This window comes from Malus sylvestris, chromosome 12 (assembly GCF_916048215.2).
Source record: "Malus sylvestris chromosome 12, drMalSylv7.2, whole genome shotgun sequence".
Lineage (NCBI taxonomy): Eukaryota > Viridiplantae > Streptophyta > Magnoliopsida > Rosales > Rosaceae > Malus > Malus sylvestris.
In genome coordinates, this window is record NC_062271.1 from 32,276,021 (window position 1) to 32,294,250 (window position 18,230).

The following is an 18,230-nucleotide window of genomic DNA, read 5'->3' on the forward strand; positions in this document are numbered from 1 at the left end:
TTTTGATGATCTCTTACCCTAAACCCTACGAGAACAACACTTCCCAACTAATGTAACTGATAGTGTATAAATGCACGTAATTCAATTATTTTGGTCATCTTCACATAGAGATTAACTTGTATGACACACTACTAGAAGAGTTAAAACTCCATCGACCTTTGCATCAAATGTATGAAATACATGTGTTATTCAAAACTGCAAAGCTAAATTGGTGTTAATTAACATATAAAACTTTCCGAGAATCCATTAGAATATTCTCAAGTGCCCAAAACTCATAGCAAATGAGAAAAGTAGAGATCTCAGATGCTATTTCTGAATTCAGATAGACCGTTGCAAAATTTGCATAGAGTACCCTACTGCAAATTAAGTTAGTAACAAAAGACCAAATTAACAAAATGCCTATCTTCCCCACCTAACTAGGTGATCATCATCTAGTAATTAGCACAGAGGCAGAATGAAAAATCAAAATTAGGAAATTCGTTCCATATTTATACATCCTTTTCTTAATCCCCATCCTAATATACCAGACTAGTAATATACGTCCTCCCTTCAACCGTCCATCCATTTGAAACGTATACGCGTTAATTTGTGTCATTCCAGACTGTGAAAGGAGCCATATTGTTAGTAGATGTTGGAACTGCTATTGGCACCCAATTGTTATACTCGCTGCTTCCCTTCGCTACGCCTACTGATGAAACTGATGATGACTGCGGCGCCTGAACCGGAAGATAATACAAGCTCTTTGTATGATTATAAGCATCCGCAGCGGTAGTAGTACTACTTGAGCCAAACACATTTTCATAACTTAGCGCCGTTTTTACCTGATCATGATCGGAACTGCCATCTCCAAAAGCATTACTATTATTCTCATGACCATTAGCTATAACCGTCCCCATAGGGATAATATAGCCACCGTGATCTCCGGCAGTAGTACCATTGTATATGACAGAATTAGAACCTGAGCTATGTTCCATAGAATCCGTTGTAGTACTATTTCCCATGAGGTTGACTGGCTGAAAGAAATTGTGGGTACTTCCCAACTGAAGTAGTTGATGATGATGAAGATCTTGATGATGATAATCTTGTGGCTGATAAAAGCTTTGAGAATTAGTGTCTTGCTCTTGCTTGCACCAAACCCTCTGCCCGCCATTAGAATTATATGGCACTGCTGAGTAATAAGACGTCCCAAAAGGCGGGGCCACGGCCTGATGAGCAGCGGTGGCGGCGGCTTGGGTCAATGCAAGAGTTGGCCAGACGTTATTTACGCTCATTCCATGATGATCGCCATTTATCAGTTGCTGATGATATTGATCGTGACAATTACTAGTACTAGTACTACGAGTCATCATCATCAGCTTTTCGCGTTGATCGTCCGTCGTTGATCTGTGGTGTCCGTCAGCCAGTAGAGTCATCTCATGCTGATGCTGGTGATGTGCCCGCTCAACGTCTTTCAGTCGCTTCGCAGCACCACCAATGGGCAATGTGCTGCTCTCCAGAATCGACTTCACGTCGTATCTTGTCATGTCAAAGTTTGTTACTGCATTTAGTCCCCGGAATTTTATGGCTGCGATGTCATACGCCTCTGCTGCTTCCTCCTGAGTACCTATATATATATATATATATATAAATGGAAATTCATTAGGAAATTATAAAGTAAAAAAGCTAGTTATCATCGGTACCTTAATTAATTTCAAGGTCAAATTAAAATTAATATTGCAGGAAAACGAAATTGAACTTACTGAATGTTCCCAGGTAGAGATCTTTGTTCCCTGCTACTCTTCCAATCCTTGCTTGCCATCTCCCATGCTGGTGGTGTCTATTGCACATGCAACCAAATTAATTACATGAACCAACTATACATATGTAATATTTAGGGCTTACTTGTAACATGCATATGAATACCGATCTTTACATTGATGATTGAATGCTACTCACAATTGGTGCCTCCAAGCATTTTCAAATCAAAAACATATTTAATTGCGTCACATGCATACTCTGTTGCATTACCTTGTTACTCCTCGATAAATGGATGCACCACGAGAAAACCCACTACTCTTCCTGCAGCAAGAAAATTCATGGAGTACATATAATTAAATCGGCAATTTCATTATAATTAATCGGCTCCAAAACGAATTATAATTGATGGCGTAGTTTTGAGATATGATGCCACTAGCTTCATGGTCATTTATATATTTGTATGTATTTACGTACCTTCGCAAAGATGCAACAAATTCCTGTCTTGTCATGTGCTTCATTTCGTCTACCTCTTTCTCATAGTTGCTAATCTGGTATTATTTCAAATCATCGAAAATATTAGAAAACTCAGAGGTTATCCATCTCATATATCTAATCAATCAAAGCCATGCATGCATCTATAATATCACAACGGCGAACAATATATGATTAATGATACTTAATATTCTGGGATTAACTTGCGTGAATATTTGACACTTCCCTCCCTATATGTTAAGGATACTTAATGTCAGTTGGTAATGGGGAGTGTATACAGTATATATAAATATTTTTTAATATATAGTCGAAACACTTTCCCCAGTTTCCAAGCTAACCAAAGTGCGCATGTCAATACCAATGGCCGACATTGAGCAGATTTTGTTGCGCAAACAAAATAGGCAACGTGATCGATCGACATACATGAATAGTGGGAACTCTTTCATTAATTTTTTCTTTTATTACGTTTTATAACTCACCGGGAAGTTTGTAGTGGTTGTTGTACCCCAATATTTCAATGCTGCTAGGTCATAAGCTCTTGCTGCCTTTTCTTCCTTGTCATAACCACCTATGGATTAAGGATTTAATTAATTATTCAGTTTGATCATAGAAAAAGGGAGATCCGGAAAGGGGAAAAAATCATGTGAAGAAAGGCATTGACCTTTAAATTGTACGTACCCAGATAAACTGCAAATTAAAGAGGATTGAGATAGAAAGGCGGCCCAGATCAAGAACCGCACAAAAGAAACGCAGCACTATTAGTTAAAGAAAAACATGAAATGCATGATGCGTCCTTAAATTAAATAAATCAATAAACTAAACTTGAAACGAAATAATCATATATTTTCCTAAAAGATTCAACAATTAAATTAAAATGGATTATGTACCTTGCCTTCCCTTCCGAGTTTGTCCCTCTCTTCGGCAACTATTATCCCACAAATGAGCTTCATATCTACCTGTCCATCTGTGCCTGTGTGTACGCATAGATTGAAACAAGTAGAACTTTAATTATTTAAAACATTAATTAGACCCCCAAAATCCAAAAATCAATTAAAATAGTAAATGAAGAAATAAGATAAAATTAGTTATTTATATAGTTACCTGGTTACACCACGGTATATAGAAGTTCTCTGCCCAAATGTATCAATGGACTTTCTGGGCACAGCCTCAATAGCAGTAGAAGTACTAGTCTGGCTATCGATCCCAGACTGAGTAGTGGTTACAGCGGCAGTCCTAATAATTGCCTGCTTATTATTATCTCGATCTGACGAACAGGTTTGATCTCCAGCAGTAGTAGCACCTGCAGTACTCATCGAAAGCGAAAGAGTCTGCGCACTGGTAGTACTAGCGGTAGTACTAGTACTTTTGTTGGAGACACCGATGCCATTGATATCGTTTTTGTTCATCTCTTGCTGCTGAGGTGCCGGTTGATTCCTCAGCCACGTCTTGATCATAGAAAGCCCAATATTCGAGCTGCTACTGTTGTTATTAATTTTCCCGCCTGCACCGTCTCCGTTGATGACATCTGTGGGACCGGCACTCTCTAATGGAAGCTGCAAAGAAGAGGCGGTTCTGGAGAAGATGTAGTCAGTGTTATTAGTACTGGCAGTGTTATTATTGTATGCATGCGCAGAATTAGTGCTACTCTGGATGTGATCGTGATGATCCGCAATGAAAGAGTCTCGGCCCAGGAAGTTTTCGAGCTTTGGCTGTTGATGATGACGATTATGATGGTTTTCAAGGTTTAGGGTATTGCATGAGTTACTTCTTCCCATCAGCATAGAGAGGTGGTCTGATGTGATCTTGTAGTTGGTGCTATCCGATGAGTTCATGTTCCAATCTGCACCTGCTAAAATATGGTAGCTAGAACCAATTAACAATTAATTATTAAAATATACAACTTAAATTTTACGAATGATCTCCAGGACAAAAGAAATAAAAGAAAAAGTCATTCATCCAAAAACAAAAAAGAAAAAGAAATCAGAAACGAATGTATTTATATGGATGGAAGGGAGGAGGGGGGGGGGAAGACAAACCTTGGGAGTTGAACGCAGCTTGATGAAGCATTCCAAAAGATGGAGGGAGGTGGTTGAGGGAATGATGCTTAGGAGCAGTAGTAGTGGCGGATGAGTCGTCATGAGAATAAGTGAGATCAAAGCAGTCGCCGGAGGCATCGGTACCGGAGATTTCATCAGAGTACTTGAAGCCGAAGCGAGAGACTGGTGTGGTGGTTTGGGCAGATAAGTCATGAAGATCTTGGCCGTGCTGATGACGACGACGATCAGCACCCTCGGATATCATTGGATCAGCCGGAACAACTTCTTGAGGGGAAAGAGAGAACCCCAACCAGTTCATGGAACCCATCTCAAATGATTTGAGTTAAAGAAAAGAGATGATCAGACAGCTAATACTCCATGCATGAAGAAGAAGAAAAAGAAGATCAAGTGGCCAACTGGTTCAGGAACAACTATTGTTTAAAGAGAGAAGACAGAGGCTCCATTTCCATGGCGGTATGTGGGACTCATAGAGAGGAGGAAAGGTCAAAAATTTGCAGACCTAGAATCAATTGAAAATGACTATCATTTCTTCCTAAGCATTTATATACAAAGTTTTTAACACACGTCTCTTTCCTTTCCACTTCTTTCACACGCACGGCCGCCTCGACCTCTTACACATGTATAAATGATGAGCCCTTTAATAGACATTAGTTGTGGGACTCTATATCGAATTTTAACGTCCGAACGGTTGATTTTGTAAGTCTAGATTCATAGGTCATTTTTGTAAAAAAAAATCATTTGCCTATTTAATTATCACAATAAAATTTCATTGATTCTTATAGAACAAAGTATTCGTCAATTTCTTTGAACTCAATTAAATATGTCAGATATTTCCGATTTGGCTAACATTTTGCAAGTATGATCTAAGAGGTGCAACTTGAAAAATATAAGGTTCAGATCGTTGAAGTTCGATGTATATGAGCCCCACAACTATTCTCCATTTTAAAGAAAAAATGGAGATCTCTTCTCTTAAAGGTCTGCTATAAATGATAAACACAACATCCTTTTTATACACTTCTTTTTAATTATACCCGTTAAATTCATTTGATTTATCTAATTTGATAATTAAAAGTACAAAAAGATGTGTGAAAAGCTTATAAAACACAAGAGCAAGATCTTTTATTTGACTTATAAGATTAACGACAATAGGACGTTGGGGGGTGGTGGGGAGGGGTGATACTATAATTTTGCATTAAATCTTAGTTAACTAGTTAATATCCAAAAACACAAAATGACGTATTGGTGGATTGGAATTTGGACTTTCTTTTCCATCTTTCGTCCTGATGAGATCTAATCATTTATTTCAGTCTAGCTTAGGTTTTCCACATTAGTTTAAATGAGTTAGATATCTATATATAAGAATTAGGTAACTTAAGTTTAATACTTATAACACTATACCTATATTATTGTTAGTTCAATAGTTGTGAGAGCTATATTCTATAACCTAATCGTTTGATAGTATCACATTCATGAGTTTAATATAGTTGTATCACACTCAAATTTTTCAACTCATGGTAAGAATGTGATTCATATATGAACTCAATATATTTGTGTCACACTCCCTTTTTCCAACCTATTATGAAAGATCTTAAAACAATAATATCGCAAGTATGTTTAAGTACACACACAAATGAAAATCAGATGCCAAATGCGCTGAATAAGTTAAGAAATCAATTCATACATTTTTTTTATATAATTAGACCTATGTATCAAGAATTGCTTGCTAAGTATTGACTGACAAATGAGAAATTAACAATACTAATAAAAAGGTACACGTACGAGAGTAAGAAAAAAATTTATTATTGAATTGAATTTTTAATATTTTAAATGAACTCCATTACAATTGTATACTACTTAGAATGAATGTATAAACTAATTAAAACCTTTAGGTGTTCGTATATCCATAATTGGTAGTGTATCCATCAAGTGGAGCCTATTATATGTGGATGCTAGATAGTTCAATTAATTAGTTGCTATAATTATAGGAGATTATGAGACTAGCTAACACATGCATGGGTCTCATATTATATACATACATATATATATATATATATATATATATATATATATATATATTAATATACATGCAGACTATGACCATGTGTGCTCTCGTAATCTTAAAACAAAGGGGAAGAGATCCCCGAGAGATTTTTCAATGTGACCGGTACATGGGGTAGTACATCACGTGTCACTATACAAATAGTGGGATATGTGTGCTAAAAAGTTAATAACTTAAAAAATAAAATTTCCCACCACTACTATTGAAACACATGGTATACCACTTGTGTTCCCGTGACAATTAAAAATTTCTCCCCCTCTCCCACCAAATCCTAGGGATCTGGAGATCCGAGCTCTTGAAATTTTATCCAACGGCTACAAACAAGGGGGCCTTCTAAAAGTTATAATAATTGTAGTCGTTGGATCAAATTTCAAGGATTCGGATCTCCGAATCCCTAGGATTTGGTGGAAGAGATCAGAGGGGATCTCTTCCCAAAACAAAGTAGTCACATATATATACTACATATTACATTGTTCCCTTCTTGCAAGCTGTTCATGATCACATTTCCTTTTCCACTTGTCCTCTTGAAATATATTATCTTTGTTAATTCTTGTAAATGGTGAATTGTTTTGGCATATAATGTTTTTTCTTCGACTCATTGTATTTTAAGTTCAAATTTTTTTTTCTTTAATCTAGATTAGAATATTAATATTCTTTTCAATAAGAAAAAGGTATATATATTGGGTCCAACTTTAATGTTACGCTTTATTTTAGTTGTTAGATACAATTTCTCTACAACATCTGTTAGATATTCTATTTTTCTTATCATTTAATACTACGTAGCATTGAAGAATTTTCCATATGTTACATGTATTTGGTTAATAATCTCTCTCTCTCTAACTTTTCTCATGTGATGCATGATCAGTATCTCTATTAATCCAATCCTTCCTACCAAACAAGGTCTAAATGTGCACACACCAATTAATATCTCAAAATTCACTTAATTGGTGCTTCTTGTAGGAAGCAGTTCAAGTGTTTTTTCCAAAATTAACTTGCATTTTTATTAAGAATTATTTTCTAAAACATTTTTTTTAAAACGCTTTCAGTCATTTAAAAGAATTTTGCAAACAAGTGTAATCAACGAAGTATTCTCAACCATTTGTGGGAGAGGGATGCTCTCGGGTCTGCTCTCTAATATCGGGCGACCCATATGTTTCAGTCATTTATCTAATTATTCACTAAAAGAAAAAAAAATCACAAAATTTTTAAGCTTTCTTTTATTTTACCAAACCTAAAATCTCTCCCTTCTCTTCTCTTCTCTCACAAAATTCACTTACTTTCTTTTATTTTTTCTTCAACTCATTGTATTTTAAGTTAAATTTTTTTTCTTTAATCTAGATTAGAATAGGGAATTATTATTGGCAATCCAAAAATCTTATTTTACACTCCAAACTTTCTATAATTAGAAAGAAAAATACACTTATGAGGAGTGTAGAATGAGATTTTTGGAGTGCTAATAACAATTACCTTAGAAATATTAATATTCTTTTCAACAAAGAAAAAAGTATATATATTGGGTCTAGCTTTAATGTTATGATTTGTTTTAGCTAGTAGATACAATTTCTATACAACGTCTATTAAATATTCTATTTTTAATCTTACTAATTCATTTTGGCTTATTATATTAACACCCCACAAATTGTTGAATAACCCCTACATAGTTAATACACCATACATTTACTTTTTCACTTAAAAATTATCTTAATACACCCCACATACTTTCCCATAATACCTCCACACCCTACATTCTCAATATACACCTTATATTTTGTACATACATCCCACATCTTCTATACACCCCACATTTCTCAATATACTCCTTATATTCCTCCACAAGAAGTGTTTTTTTTCGCTCGGTCTCAGAGATTGTGATATTTGCGGCGTTGGGATCACTGATAATGCTCTGCCTATAAATCATCACCCTTTCACCAAGAGCACTGCTTTTCTTCTTTGTGTTGTTTGTAGGGAACGGGCCTTTCTGCTAAAGAATTGGAGATATGTGACTTCTTTGTGTATATTCCGCAGTATGGAGGTCGTACTGCTTCCTTGAATGTGACAGTAGCAGCTTCTATCATGCTGCATCAGTTTGTGGTTTCATTGGTCAAAAGCAATTTTTCTCAATCAACATGTGAAGCTTCCGAAACATTGATTTTTTGTTCCATTTGTTAAAAGCAATTTTTCTCAATCAACATGTTTGTAGTTTCATTGGTTAGGGTTTTGTTCAACAATGGAGGGTGGGAGGGTTTTGATAGTTGAGAAGATAAATAATGGGGTTTAGTGATTTGAGGTGTATTTAGAGATTTTTATTTTATTTTTTTAAAACCTAATAAGGTCAAAATTGTCATTGCATAGTGGGATAAATAAGTTATTTAATATTAAATTTTAATGTAGGGTGTATTCAACATTTTGTGGGATGCTAATTAAAAAAGCCTTCATTTTTCTTATCATTTAATACTATGTAGCATTGAAATTTTTTCCATATGTTACATGTATTTGGTTAATAATCTCTCTCTCTAACTTTTCTCATGTGATGCATGATCAGTATCTATGTCTTTCTCTCTCCTTAATTTGCTTGTTGTGAAAAACCTGTTTGTACGTAGTAGAATCTCTCTCTAGCAATATCCCCTTCCACCGAAGCTTAACTTTTCTTTCTCTAATTTTTTTTTTTTGGTGCTATCTTTCTTTCATTTTCGTTTCATTATGTTTCACTGCAATTTGCATTGCATTGCCCTGCCGCTGCCTCTGCCTCTGCCTATGCCTGCAGCACATTTGCCTTCTCTCTCTTCTTCTTTTACTTTGTGACTCTGAGTCTCTGCTGCTTACAAACAAATACACCCATAACTTTTTCACATTCCATCCAACCATATCACATTATTTAACTATATATTATCCCCTCGTCCTAATCATAAATCTGCTCCCCCGGCCCGCTTCAAACGGGGGTCTCTCTATCTCTTCGTCTACCTTTATCTACCATCTCGCCATATATACTTATGAATATGACTCACACGCTTGTAAAAAAAAAAAAAAAAAAAAGAACACTGTTAGTTTGATTAGTGCAGAAAGTTAGAGAAAGTTAGGCAGAGATATGGGATGGAATCCTTAAGTAGTCTTAATTATTTTATAAGTAACAAAGAAAAACAACAATATACATGTGTATAGGAACGGGATCCCCTCCTGAGCATAGGGTGGGATCCTCCTGATCGGATCATCTGGACCATTGAAATTTGATCCACGGCTACAATAATTATAACTTTTAGAGGGCTCTCTGTTTGTAGCCGTTAAATTAAATTTCAATGGCAGATGATCCGGTCAGGAGGATCCTCACCCTATGCTCAGGAGGGGATCCGGTTCCATGTGTATATGGCATGCAGCCAGCTAGCAGAGATATTGTATTGTATGAGAGAGAGGCTTGAAGCCTGCACCCCCATGCGAGGACATTAACCCTTGTCTTCCGGGTGGGTCTACGACTCTGATGAGATTGATTATAATTTCATTCTCTTTCAATAATTTAGTCATTTTTGAAAGGGACAGATCGATTGCCAGAAAATCTAACTCCTATTCCTATACTATATATATCTCTCAATTATACTCACTCAAGCTTTCAAATCCATTTACCTCAGATATACACATCCCTTTCATTTTCAGTGCTTTTTTGTCAATTCTGCCTCTCAGTCTCCATAGTATCATTTTCTTTATCCTGCACGTACGTACGCATATATCTCCGATAGAAATACACGAATTTATATTAATTAATAGAAGAAGAGTATATTCTTAGATATATATATATATACGCACACACACACATATGCATGTATTTTCAAAATTTGAATTTAGGGTTAGGGTGCAGAGAGTGACAGAGAGAGAAAGAATGAATAAATAATTAAAGGGGGGGCGAAGGTGGTGCTGAAAGGATGAGAGAGAGAGAGATTCATCTCGAAAGCTTCAAAAAACACCTCCCTGTAAGTTTGACCATCAAGGAAGGAAGGAAGGAACCAAAGACGGTAAAACACATGGCCCTATACCCTTTTTAAAAAAATAATTTATTTTATCAACGTAAGTTAACAATTATTAATCAAAGCCTGTTTACCACTGTAAAAATTTAAATTAAAAAAAAAAAAAAAAGCTCTCGGTATTCTAAATCATCATCATTCCTAACCTTACCTTAGCCCTCTTCTTAGACAGAGAAAATCATGTAAGGGAAATTTTAGAGAGAGAGAGAGAGAGAGAGAAAGTATGACTTTTGACCTAGAACTACTGAGCAATGTGGCAATCTTTTGGTTGGGGTCGGCAAAATGACAACCCTTAATAGAGCATTATTTATTTAGTATTTGAACAAGAACGGCTTAAATTAGTTTTCAAATTTCACCGTCTTTTGTTTGAAATTACTGTTAGCTCCCCGTGGCCATGTCGAGTTATCGACCCATTGCCCACCCACGAGTTAAGTGAAGTGAATTACAATATATAGTAGTCAAATATTGCTCAAGTACTTTAATTGAAGACATGAGATACACATGGGAATGGCAACACACCAATATCAACACATGGCTTCCATTCAATGGTACTCCCTTTTGGATGCCGCGTCCACTTCCACATGTACTTACTCAATGTTGATTTGTTGTAGCATTTATACTTATCGAAATATTTTATAACCACCATATCGAGTAGGGTGGGTTTGAAAAAACCGAAAACCAAAAAAAATAGGACCGAAAATCGAACCGAGATCGAAAAAAACCAAACCGAAAAAAAAAACTAAACCGAAGCTGTCAAACCGAATCTGGTTGGTTCGGTTTCAAATTTTTAGGTCTGGAAACCAAACCTAACTGTTATATATATATATATAATTATTTTTTATAATATTTTAATTATCAAAATTATCAAAATTCTCTGAAATCTTGAATGATTGTACAACTAAACTATTTATAAAGATTGAAATCTATAGTCTTTTGTGGAATTAGAAATCAACAAAACCCTAGCCACTAGTAGTAGCAGCCGCACCTTTTCTATTTTTCATTCCCTTCTTCTCTCTCTCGTCCCTGCCTCCAATTTATCCATTCTTTTCCATAACCCGCAGCCAACCCTCCCTTCATCCCAACAACCCACTATCGTCATCTCGCCGTCTCGACAGCCCACCCACAACCCTGTTTTAGAGCTTCTCAATCTTTTCCTTGAGATGAACTGTCTGATATGACTTTGGGGGAGCATCCTCCTTTCTATTCCAAGCTTCATTTTTGTGAGAAGCAACTTCTTGCGTTTCTTGGACCAAACTTCCACGGCCATCTATTTCCATGACAGTATCTTCCCTGGCACTGAGAGACTTGTGTTCTTTTTCAAAGGGTCTATGCCTAGTCTGATGAACGTGATCGTCCTCCCCAGTCTCTCTTATTTATTTTGTCGATTTATGGGTTTTTTTAGGGTAAATTTATGGGTTGTTGTTTTGGTTTGTATTGCATATTTGTTCAATTTTTATGTTGTGGGTTTGTTAGGCATTTGAATTTCAAATGAATGAATGTAATTATTGTTGTGAGTTGTGGATTAAGATAGTATTTTGATTGATTATGTGCTTGTGTTGCTCTTGGTGTTGCAGATTTGTTTCTTTCCAGATTCATTTCTTTACCAATTTCCAGATTTATTTGTTTATCAAATTTCAGATTTTAAAAAAAAAAATTCTGAAAAAAACCGAACCGAACTGAAACCGAACCGAAATTTTGATTCAGTTTCAGTTTTAGCAAAAAAACCGAACTGTTTTGAACCAAATTCAGCCCTAATATCGAGAATAACAAAAGATCAGGCAAGCAGAACACCCTTTCATCTCTTCAAACATTAATTAAAGTAAAATATATATTATTGATAAAATAAAATACAATGAACGCCCTGCAAAAAGAATACAAGAAAAATCTGAAAAGACTATAACAAGAAGTGATTAATTAGGCATGTACCAGTCTTTGTGATTATAATTAAGATGACACACACATTACAAATAGGTGTTTTATCCAAAATCTCTGTGCAACATGTGAGTTTGGAGGACTGAGATGAATTTCTGGTCTAAAATCACGTACGGTTTGATATCGATAACATAAGTACGTGCATGTGTACTTTGTATAGACACAATCGATCATTACAGATTATAACCGATCATGAGATGACCTGATCGTGGAGTAATAGTCGTGATCATATGGAATACATTATACATGTATGTATGCCGACCGGTAAACATATTTGCTCTAATATAGATATGCTGAACTGCGTTCTAATCTGGATGTGGTGAATGGTGATTGCGAATTTGCGATAAAGCAAAGCATGGGTTACGTTACGTTACATGCATTACTTGAATCCATGGCCTTCACGTTTCACAATTCAGAGATGCAGCAAAACATGTTGAAGCCCCAAAGTAATAAAACTTTATCAGCAAAACGTTAAAGAAATCATATATAGAGCCATAATTTAAAAATACATGTATACATATTTGTGGGCTAAGAGTAAGATTAAGAGTAACTAGCTAGCATGAATGTATTTTGTATATGATACAGTAAATTTTTTATATAGTCGTAATGGTGTGGCCAAATCAATTTTATAACTTTAGGGAGATTACTATCCTTAATGAAAGTTGTATGGACACAAAGTTCTAAATTAGTAGTGGAGCATATCGATTTTCAGGATGTACAATTGGATAGAGACAATCTTTAAAATCTAGTATGTAACATTGGAGAGACACCTAATCCTTAAAATCTATTGCTCTCTTTCATATTTCTCTCTAAACATGCTTAAAAATCTAGAAATATTTTGACTTCAACAAGAAGATGTTGTTGTGCAGGTATTACATGCCTGCAAGCTCAAAGACGCGGTATAAACTCTAAAAAAATTAAAGCATTTTCTAAAACAACTTTATAAAAAAAATATTTTAGTTCATCTCAATTTTTTATTTATGACATTGCATATGTTTGTATTTATTGACATGTATTATTATTATATGAATGCGAGTTTCCTTAATACGAGACCTAGAAATTATAACTTATTACAATATAAAGTTTATTTCTATACATAATTGGCCCAAGTTGGGACCAGAAAATTTGAAGACTATAAGGGGGTTAATTTCTTTATGGATAACACTTGTGTGTCACCACATGGGGGAATGCACGTATTTCACCATTTTTCGAATAATGTATTTTCACCATATAAGCTTTATAATTGAAATCACTCACATATAAAATCTTTATTTGAAGATTATTAGAATAAAAATTAGGGAAAATCAATGAAAAAGGTTTGAAAACTTTGAGTTTTAACAAAAATGACAAAATAAAGGGTAAAGTGAATAGTACCATAATTGATTTTTTAGTGTAAAAATGTGGTTTTTCGTTAAAGTGAACAATACCAGAAACTTTTCGTTAAAAGTTCCATAAAAATTATTCGAATCGAATAATGTTTAGTCATGTAAATGTATCTAATAAATGGACGGTTCATCAAGAACATGTTACTTAGTGCTCATACCGTCAATTTATTCTATAAATTTGGATGATTAAATGATCTCCGGTTTGAATAATTTTTGTAAGAATGATCCTCAAATGAAAATTTATAAATTGAATTGTTCAAATTACGATGTTTATATGATAAAAATACATTACTAAAAAAATAAGGGAATATGTGCATTCACATGTGAGGACGGAAGTATTATGCTTTCTTTATAGAACGGGAGGGTGACAAAATGACAAATAATGTATAGACAGACAAGCAGCAGGTAACAGGCAGGAGAAAATAGCGGAGTGATTTTGTTTCTCCTAGCCTATTCTATTCATGGGAAAAGGATCCATCCCGCAATCGTGTTTGTTTATCGTACATCGTGCGATTAGAAATTATATAAAATTTAAATAATAAATAGTACCTAACGAAAACTGATCGTACAATATACAATGAACGGATACAATTGTTGGATCTTTAAGATCCCTAGAAAAATGATCCGGCTAAAATCATTTTCCCTATTCATGTATTCTAAAATTGGGATTTGGGTCCTCTCCGAGGCAATTGGTTGGGATCCTCCTGACCAGTGTCTGTGGGCTGTTGGATTTTTATCCAACGACTACAATTATTATAACTTTTAGAGGATTTCCTGTTTGTACAAAAATCCAACAGCCCACATACACCCGATCAGGAGGATCCCAACCAATTGCCTCATAAATGATCCAAATCCCTAAAAGGGAAAGAGGGAGGGACGTACAACTACAGGCAGGTAGCTAAGCTAAGCTATGACTTTCACCGGCAATTAAAGGGGCAATGTGGTCAACGTATTGTCAAAAGAATTTTAGAATCGAGGAAATGGGAGGAATTGTCCCTAAATTATGATCCAATTGTAGCTTTGATTCATAAATTAAAAATTTATTATATTTGATCCTTAAACTTGATTAAATGTGGAGGAATAGTCCTTCGTAACCAATTCCGTTAAATTTTAGTTAAAAATGTTTACTTGTTAGTGAAAAGTGTGTACAGTAGAAAGTGCAGGCCTACCTCATCCCACCAACACTTGTAGCCCACCCTTCACCTTCAATCTTTGATACAGTACTCCCCGCCAACCTCCCACTTCCAACCCCCAATCGCTAATGCCTACTCCCTAGCAGATCCCAATCTGTAACCCACGGACCACTGCCTTCACCCGAAACCCGAACCTGCATCCCACAAAATTCTTGAATCTTATATGTCGAGACAGCGTGGATGGATGTCATTGTGAATTCGTTTGCAAAAGGAGATCCAGAGAAGTGTTCCAAATTTGGATTAGAAACTTTCTTTTATTTTGGTTGTTGGGAGAGTGCTACAATGGTATGGCTGGGGTTTGGAGGAGGGTGAGGCGGAAGGGAAGATGGGGGAGAGAGAGAGAGTTAATAGAAAATATGAAGCCCACAAAGACCACGTCATCAAATTAACAGAAAATCTCACAGTGTTAGTATGGAGGGACCAATGCTCCACATTTTATTAAGTTCAGGAACCAAATCTAATGAATTTCTAATTTAAGGACCAAAGCTACAATTCGATCATAGTTCAGGAACAATTTCTCCAATTTCCTCTTTAGAATCAAATTGTCTCCTTCTCCTTCAACGTAAATTAATAATTATGGTATACAACATTTTCGAGTGGCCAACATCAAGTTTTTTATAGGAAATAATTAGGATTTAAATTTGAGATCTCTTTGAATATTGTAAAAATTACTATATTATGATTTGGCTATATTTCTCTTCATTTATATATAAAAAAAACTTAATTTTGATTATCGCTAAAGGATGAGCTCAAACCAAATTAATAGGGTTAGTTAATTGTGAGGTTTCATCCACTCCTTCACTACTTATTGTAAATAATATCAAATTTATTTAAAAAAAAAATAACGATAATATCTAGTATGGGAAATATTTAAAATGTCAGTTTTTATTTATTTATAAAAGTAGTGGTCTGTTGCCCCCGAACAAAAAGAGAGTAGTGGTCTAGTGAGGAGGGGAGGCCCAAAATCGGAGGAACCCACCCTACCGACTTGGTGGGATGTCCAGGCAGTGCCGATGATCAATTCGATTGATGAAGAGAGAGGATCTATTTGGGCCGGGTTAGCCGATTAATCCCCACCTCTCCTGTGTGTTCATTAGCTGGATTTGAAGAAATTGAGAGTATGTGTGAATTGCAAAATATGAAGATTGATCGCTGGACAGTGCAATTCTGGCAACTTGTGTTGAGAATGAGGACATTGAGGAGGCTTCTAGTCTTGTGCAAAATCAGGAAGCAGCGGCTCAAAATTGTTCAAGAGTGGAGCAAAATGCTAAACGCGCGTATGCTGGCCAGGAATTTATTGAAACAGAAGCAGTTGCACATGCATGCCTTTTACTTTTACAATGCATTATTTTACGCAGCAAGAAGAGGTTTCAGAACACATACGCTGGTGTGAGAGATCTACCTAGCTTGTTCAGTCGTTCTAGGTTGGATGGCTTAATCATTGCTTGGGTTGGCTGTAAGGCAATGGTATCGATCAAGAAACTGAGTATTGGAAAAGTACGTGAGATGTGCAGTCAAAAGTGTTATATCCTGTTTTAGCCTTATTAATGTTTTGTTTGCCACCAGTCATTTGCCCAGCACTTAAGTATATAACATGTGTTTTTACTTATTTGTGTATTAACGACACGATTTACTTATTTGTGCAATTCCACAAGAATCTGAGAGAGTTTCAATCTTTATATTAACGGCACGATTTACTTATTTGTGCAAAGCCATTGGTAAGCTATTTCTTATTATATCTTACATTGTTTTTTATGACTTGGTTTTTGATAGGATTTTTAGGTACCTGCGCAAAGAGGTTAAAATCACACAAAATACTTGCAAGAGAATAAGGTTGTTGTAGTATAAATAGCTCAAGCAAATGTTGTTTTCCACACGAATTATTTAAAACAATTAATGCAAAACCAAAATCTTAGTTAATTATTTACTAAAAAAAATTGGAAAATGTTGATTTTGAATTTAAAAATAATAAAAACGAATTTTAATAAGAGTAATTTAGGAAAAACAACTAATAACCAATTAAGAAGAAAACAAATCAGAGATAAAAAGTTGTGAGAAATAAATTTGGAAAAACACTAGGGTTCCACCATCCTCTTAACAATTCTATGTAGATTTACTAATTACTTATGGATTACCCATGCAACTTTGAATGTTAGGTTTTCCTAATGCATATTCTACTAGTGATGTTCAAGTTAGAACGTATATCAAACGTGCAATTTGTTGGTATTCAGATCAAATATAAACATACATGACTTATTATGCTTTGTGAAAATCCTTTGAAAAACCATGCAACCCCTAAGACGTGGTATTCATCATAGGTGAAATTACAACTATCAATCACAATAAGCAATACTCAATTCCCCGGTGGTATTCCGACCGAATTGCATCCAATTACTTATCTAACATCCTAATGGTCGCAAATCATTAAGACACAAAGACAGTTTAAAGTACAGTGATTAATAATTCAAAGCATGCATGCATAATATCATAAGCAATTAAATAAAAACTACATATTCATGCTAAGGCTCAAGGCATCACCCTAACAAAAGAGAATTAGTTACGCATATGCAGAATAAAAATCACAAAGTCTTTATTGAAATAGAAAAAAAATGAAAACACCTTGTAGAATAAAGTCTGAAAATCTCTAAGCTTTGCCCAAAATCTTCTCTCCAATCTTGCGTACATTTTTTTTAGAGAATCCTCCTAGAGCCGGCCAAAAAGGCTTATTTATACTACTCTAATGAAATCCTCCTAGTAAAAGGTCTTAGAATAAAAATAGGAAACCTAATAAATTGAAATAAATTAGGAAACATAATCCTAAATTAACTTGGTAAATTCGTCTAAAAATCTGCACAGCTATGTTTTGAACCCAAATCAGCTCCAAAACTGGCCCAAAATAGCTGAATTTAAAGCTTGAACTAGTCTGAACACCTATCCAGAAGGACACGAACCCATTTGAGGTCATCATGGGCTTCAAAAATGCAATTTAAGCCCAAAAAATCATTTTTCAGCAACGCACACTGCTTCTTTATTTGATCGCCATAAAATAACCGCTTGGTAGAAAAATATCATATTTTGATATGAATGCACCAAGAGACACACAAACGTCCTCCAATTTGAATCACTCCAAAATTCGTTCGTTTGATCATGTTTTACTCTAGAGGAATTCAAATGTCCTATATTGAAAATATAAAGCAAAATATCAAAATTCTACCAAAATAGTTACCAAATTATACTAAGAATAGGATAAAATATATAATATCATTTTGACTCATCAGTTTTAGTTATTTAACAAGGCGTAGTATTTAATTTAGTTGCAGGATGAAGAGAGATGAAAATCAAGCAATTAGCTCAGCATAGCTTTT

The 18,230-nt window shown here is 35.0% G+C and overlaps 1 protein-coding gene across 3 annotated transcripts; it reads right to left on the reverse strand.

Annotated features, from left to right (window-relative positions):
- Positions 1-226: 226 nt before the first annotated feature.
- Positions 227-4,801, reverse strand: LOC126592462 (AP2-like ethylene-responsive transcription factor BBM1). Of its 3 annotated transcripts, none has more exons than XM_050258137.1 (9): positions 4,266-4,801; positions 3,331-4,075; positions 3,117-3,199; positions 2,908-2,916; positions 2,709-2,797; positions 2,212-2,285; positions 2,008-2,058; positions 1,740-1,816; positions 227-1,603 (listed from the first exon to the last, which is right to left on the reverse strand). In XM_050258137.1, exons 1-9 carry the CDS (start codon positions 4,591-4,593, stop codon positions 582-584), a joined length of 2,478 nt encoding a protein of 825 aa, XP_050114094.1. In that variant the 5' UTR covers positions 4,594-4,801; the 3' UTR covers positions 227-581. The 3 variants fall into 3 exon arrangements, with proteins under 3 accessions (XP_050114094.1, XP_050114093.1, XP_050114095.1); XM_050258136.1 differs by having other exon boundaries at positions 3,331-4,078; XM_050258138.1 differs by having other exon boundaries at positions 3,331-4,092; positions 4,266-4,391.
- Positions 4,802-18,230: the final 13,429 nt, after the last annotated feature.